Source organism: Odontomachus brunneus, unplaced genomic scaffold (genome assembly GCF_010583005.1).
Source record: "Odontomachus brunneus isolate Ranch 3 - 2012 unplaced genomic scaffold, Obru_v1 Obru_scaffold_023, whole genome shotgun sequence".
Lineage (NCBI taxonomy): Eukaryota > Metazoa > Arthropoda > Insecta > Hymenoptera > Formicidae > Odontomachus > Odontomachus brunneus.
In genome coordinates this window covers 856,406-857,515 of record NW_022639473.1, presented here as the reverse complement: position 1 = coordinate 857,515, position 1,110 = coordinate 856,406, and the positions used below count along the sequence as shown (strand labels likewise).

General features: G+C 41.1%; 2 protein-coding genes across 6 annotated transcripts in view; one reads left to right on the top strand and one right to left on the bottom strand.

Annotated features, from left to right (window-relative positions):
• LOC116842225 (discoidin domain-containing receptor 2) overlaps positions 1-1,110 on the bottom strand; it is a 380,754-nt gene that overhangs the window by 38,420 nt on the left and 341,224 nt on the right. For all 5 annotated transcript variants that reach the window (XR_004377695.1, XM_032811123.1, XM_032811124.1 and 2 more), the window contains one exon: positions 338-479. Coding sequence is in view for 4 of the 5 variants with exons in the window: in XM_032811123.1 (XP_032667014.1) it covers positions 338-479 (142 nt within the window). In the remaining variant the exon portion in view is untranslated. The remainder of the gene's footprint in view (positions 1-337; positions 480-1,110) is intronic.
• LOC116842229 overlaps positions 1-1,110 on the top strand; it is a 425,064-nt gene that overhangs the window by 196,017 nt on the left and 227,937 nt on the right. The gene's annotated exons all lie outside the window — the stretch shown is intronic.

Genomic DNA, 1,110 nt, shown 5'->3' with positions numbered 1-1,110 from the left:
AGAGAGAGAGAGAGAGAGAGAGAGAGAGAGAGAGAGAGAGAGAGGGAGAGAGGGAGATATATGTATAAGTTTTAAACGTATAAGGAGTAAAGTTAAAGGTGTTACATTGTGTCGACACAATTAAAAAGTCAAAGTGTTCTTGAATTTACCTTGGTAACTCCATCTAGAAAAAGAATTTTCTAGACATGGTCAAATGATGTTACCTTTGACGCACTAAACGGTTGATAGAAAACAAAGATTTCATATTTCGCTTAGTTTTGGATATAACAGTCTATAACACCTTTAACTTTACACACTGTGTATGCGGCATCTGCACTCATTGCGAATACGCACTCACCATTAGCATTGACTCCCACGCCATCCATCGGATCGGTAACGGCGGTCGTCCTTCGACACGGAAGTAATCCGCTGCGTATGCACTCCGTCCGCTGCCCAAATCGGATATCTTGACGATGCATCCGCGACCCACTATGCAATTCCTGGAAAAAAAGGGAACGTCCGGAAATGTTGCGTCTCGGATCGAAATGGATCGGTTTTCCTTTTTTCTCTTTTTTTTTTTGTTCGGGGGTGATGGGAGCGAAGGGGAAGCGAGGCGGTTGATTTTTGGTTTTCTGTTGTCTCTCCTTTTTTTTTTTTTTTGGTTTTTCCGAACGCGGCTATTTCCGTCTCGCGAATTTCGAAAGCCGGGAACAATAGAATTATTATTTTATTTTTTTTCTGATGAAATTAACACTTCCATTCTTTTTATTAACGCCGGCCATGAACTCTCTGCTAACTGTACAGCTGCAATATCCTATCGGCTCGCGGATCGAATGTATATATGTATGTATGTATACATATGACTAAATGGAAAAGTGTATGTGTGTTCGCATGCACTCTATTTTTTATATTCTGTGCGCGGCAGGCGTATCAAAAGCAAACAAAAGAGCCTGTCGAAACATCACACGGGCATAACTAAACGCTAGTTTTCCAACGATGCATTTCCCTCTCTTGCAGAGAGTTTCGGCCGAGCTTTTCCGCGTAGTCAATATTTATCTGTAATTGTGTAATCCGCACCGCGAGAGATGATCACTCGACAGCATATATATGTGTGTATATATATATATATAT